Here is a 4,435-nt window from a genome sequence, read left to right on the forward strand (position 1 = left end):
CACCACTTTGGACCCAAAGACTTGAAACTCAAAGCAGGAGGGGACCAGCAAAGCATAAAATGTCAAGGATGAAAGAGCCCTGACATCATGTGACCTATTCCAGAGACCTGGCTAGCTGAGCAGCTGCAGAAGCCTGCACCCCTGCTCTTGGGGTAAAAACCCTTATGTCCACTAGGGTCTCCTCCTCCACAGCTGGCCCAGATATCATCAATTTCCCACTGGACTTCACCGAGATACCCCAAACCCCAGTCCAGGGCAAAATGCAGGTTAAGAACTCACCAGTGTCCACCTCTAGGCCAGAGGGTCCAAGAGAGGGATGCCGTCCCTGTGGGAACTTCAAAGACAACCACGAGCTATTTCTAATATTTAAAAAAGTTTTACCCAGGTAGTCTATTTACCTGGGATGAGGTCATACAGGCTAATTAGGGATTTGTTTCTTTGCTTTGGGCTGGAATTCTGTCAACTCGGAGGCAAATTTTTCCTACTGTGAACAGAAGTCCTGACTGGCAGTTACTCTTTGATTAATTAAACATGGGAAATGAACTCATTAGTACTTAAGTCTCCATCTCCCAACAGACACCTGGGCAGCCCAACCTCCTCTTTCTCAGGAAGGTATAAACATTACTAATAGCTTTAATATGTCCTTTCATTTGCAATTGTAACAGGTCTCCGGGCTGAAAGATTAAACCTCAAGTATCTTCAGGCTTCTTTCTAGGAAACCACAGCCAGACACAGCAGAATTCTTTCACATTGCAATGTTCAGCTTGCCTACTATGTGCCAGACACTGCTCCAACCCTGGGGACACAGAGGTGACAAGTCCATCAGTTCTCTAATGCCAGCTGAAGAACAGAATCCCAGGCCAGCAGAGACCTAATGTCGGACTGTGAATAATGTTTTTGTGGAAAGGACAGCAGTAAACCTATACAAAATAAACATCCAGGACATGGTCAGCCTGACACATAGTAGGACTTACTGAATATTTACTGGACTTACTGAATATTTACTGGAATCTTTCTCCTCAACAATCTCAGGAGTGAAAAACTAGGAAAGGCAGCTATAATGAGATAAAGCCGAACCCTACAGTCAGAACTCCTGGTATAGTGGGTTTAGGCTTTTGTAGCTGCTCAGCTAGCCAGGTCTCTGGAATAGGTCACAGATGTCAAAGCTCTTTCATCCCTGACATTTTATGCTTTGCTAGTCCCCTCTTGCTTTGAGTTTCAAGTCTTTGGGTCCAAAGTGGTGTTTTTTTTGTGTGTTTGTTTTTGTTTTTTAAGAAACAAACAAACACCACTAATCAGTTGGTAGAGTCTGTCTGCAGAGTCCTGTTTGATTATGAGCAAGTGACTTGACTCTGAGTCTCAGTTTCCCCAACTGTAACCTGGAACACGTACTTTACAAAGAATGCTGTGAAGAATAAAGGTGAGAATGTGTGCCCTTTCTCACTAAGGTCCAAAAAAAGGGTGGAAGGAAAACTCAACAAACACCTGGCAGGTAAGAGAAATGAACAAAGCCTCCAGGCAAAACAAAACCCTGCCAGCTGCCAACGAGGGTGCCAACACTGCTCCAGAGAATTACCGCCACACGGGAATGATGGTCCACGGAAACCAGAAATCAAGGTCTGTATGTGAAATCATTCAGATTTTAAATGTTGGCAAGTTGGCAAGTAATTTCACTATTTTTCTATTTGTCACTGCACGCAGTCTATGGGTCCCCACTTTGCAGCCCTCTGGCCTAGGTGTCTCCAGGGACCTTAGAGTTGTCACATTTTCAGGATCAACTCAGGTGGTGGTGACCATGATCCAGCCATGTTCCTCCCTTGGCAGCCCAGACTTGAAAGGGACTGTTGTACCAGCTGTGGACAGAGGTGGCTTTTTATGCCCAGCCATCCTATCATTTCCAACCCTCCGCTGTCCCCTGCCTCTGGCCCAGATTTACCTTACAAGTGAGTGCTGTGTCCACTACTCATCCAGTGGCTCGGCCAGAGACCCAGATGTCATCTGTGATTCCTTGCTCCCTCTTCTTTCCAACCCCCCACATTGAGTCAAGAGTGAGCACTGCCACTTCTCCTTCTCACATGCTTTTGGATTCACCCTCTCTTGCCCTCTGGACCAGCGTGCCTGGTGCAGGTGCACACGGCCATGGTCTTTCCTCCGGTCTCCCCATCCATGCCTCAGTTATGTTCTTCGCCCTACGGCCAGTCTGCTTTTCCTACCAGGTTCTGGGATGACGACATTTCGACCACATACAGGATGCCTCTCAGAGATCTTTCCTGCTCTGCCCTTGGTTTCCCCTCCAATCCCACCTCTTGCTTCTTCTACCCTGTCCCTTTATTATCCCAACACCCCTCATCCCCCAGAACAGATTTCAAACCCTTTATAGGTGGGCTGTTCTCTCTTTGGGAATGCCTTCCCCTGCTGGTACACCTGCCAATCTCTGAGTCGCCCCACAAGCTCTGATCACATGACACCCCCAAACTCCCAAGCCCCTTTCTTCAACCTGAAACCTTAGGGGCTCCTTCTCCTCACTGTAGTTTTTATGTGCCACCACAGCGATTACGCTAGTGTCTGCTTGTTTTTCTCTCGCTCACATTTTACTGGAAGCGTTTTAGAGCCTACAGCAGACGAAGGTTTTCTTTGTACCTGCCAGGTATCTAACATGGTGGCTGGCACACAGTAGTCACTCAAATGTTTGTTGCATAAATAAATGAATGAACTTAAGGTGTTCGTACAAGGATCAGATGCAGACCAACTCCATCAGCCCTTGATCTCACCACTTACTCTCACCACTAGGCTTAATCCTCACGATGAAGGCACTAAACTGGAAGCTGTAGCACCGCAAACTGCAGCGTTCCCTACTCCAAGCCCCACCCCGCCCCCAATGACAACGATGCAAATGGCTGCCACTCAAAGCCCCAAAATGAATCAGTTTTCAAACACCTCAAAGCAATACAATGACAGAACTCATCAAAGGCCCCCATTGTTAAGTCCCAAACGAGAGAAGAGAAGTATTTCTCTGTAAAATAAAAGGTGATTGTTTGAAGGTGACTTTGAAGTTCAAAGATCTTTTTATCAGAGCAGGCAGATGGTGCACCTACACAACAGGTGTAATTTAGCTTCGTATCCTAACCAGCCCTATTTACTGGCCATTGGTGGCCCCCTTCAGTACAGGCGTGGCTGTGTTCTTTTTTATGTAGCAGGACATGAAGATCCTCCACACTCAGGAACCCGGTTCCAGGAGGCCTGGCGCTCAATCAGCAGGGCTACCGACACCCTCCCCAGCCCATCCTTCCTCTGGGACCAGGCCAGCTGCTGATTCCTCTGTGGAAGAGTTCGTTTCCAGATACCTTCGCACAATGCCCCAGTGTCTCTGCAGGGAACCTGCCCGAGGGTGCCCTGGGATCTCCCAAAGTTTTGTTCCCCGGGTCCAGTTCCTAACTCAACTGCCTTCAACAGGGAAATTTACAATCCACCACCACACCACCCTTCAGCTTTTTGCCCTCGGTTGTCAAAGGACTGGGTGCCTCGGCGGACATCTGCTGGAAAGAGAAATTAGGGGACCAGTTTCAATTCCCACCCCATATACCCTATCCCTAATGGCTCTCCCTTCTTAATGACAGGACTTTTATATCCCTATATCAGATTTACCGGCGATTAGGGAGAAGGCCAAGAATACCCCAGCCTTGGCCCAGGGACACAGGCCAGGAATCAAGCTTCTCCTTCTCTTCTAACCCCTTCATCTTTTATCCATCTATGTTCCTCCTTGAGATCTTCTTAGAACTATCTCAAGCCCCCTTCTTAGGGAATGGGAGGAGAAGAGAGAAACTGGAGGGTGGGAAAGAACTCATGTTACCAAAAAGCCACCGTGGACAAACTCCTTTTGTACACTCCCCTCCCTTCTGATGCAACCCAGGGGAGGGGGCGGGCCCTCGCCATCCTGGCTCCCGCGGCTGCTGCCACGTTCTCGCCTCCCGCGGGGAAGCCGCCTCGCCCCGGGGTTGATCTCCACGCAGGGGTCCCGGCGCCCGTGGGCAACTTTGCGCCGACCCCGCCGCCGCACCCTACTGACCCACGCCCTCGGATCCGCGCGCCCGATTTCACTTTCGCTTTGCGGCTGGCGTCGCGCGTGGCTTCCGCTCGGATGGCCCCGCGGGCACCTGCAACGCCCCCGCGAGCCAGCCCGGGCCGTGGCCTCACCCCAGCCTCTCCTTGCTCTCCTCCGAGGTGAGCTGGTCGAAGGTCTTGGAGTCCTCCTTGCCCAGGAAGGCCTCGTGGTCGTACTGGAAGCTCTGGTTGTCCTCGGGCGGCCGCTCGCCCAGCTCCGAGTCGGGCCGCACCACGCGCTCCTTGCGCACCGTGGGCTTGGCCCGCAGCGCCCGGGGTGCCAGCGCCAACGCCAGAAGCAGCCCCAGGGCGAGTCCCAGGCGGCGGCCGCCGC

At 50.9% G+C, this 4,435-nt stretch overlaps 1 protein-coding gene across 1 annotated transcript in view; it reads right to left on the bottom strand.

Moving 5' to 3' along the window:
* The window catches only part of RCN1 (reticulocalbin 1), a gene marked incomplete at its 5' end in the record, with an annotated part of 13,501 nt that extends 9,068 nt beyond the window's left edge, over positions 1 to 4,433 (bottom strand). The window contains 2 exons of the mRNA XM_023532090.1: positions 2,779 to 2,825; positions 4,195 to 4,433. Of these exons, the coding sequence (XP_023387858.1) occupies positions 2,779 to 2,825; positions 4,195 to 4,433 (286 nt within the window). The remainder of the gene's footprint in view (positions 1 to 2,778; positions 2,826 to 4,194) is intronic.
* Positions 4,434 to 4,435: the final 2 nt, after the last annotated feature.

Source organism: Pteropus vampyrus, unplaced genomic scaffold (assembly GCF_000151845.1).
Source record: "Pteropus vampyrus isolate Shadow unplaced genomic scaffold, Pvam_2.0 Scaffold76, whole genome shotgun sequence".
NCBI classification, from domain to species: domain Eukaryota; kingdom Metazoa; phylum Chordata; class Mammalia; order Chiroptera; family Pteropodidae; genus Pteropus; species Pteropus vampyrus.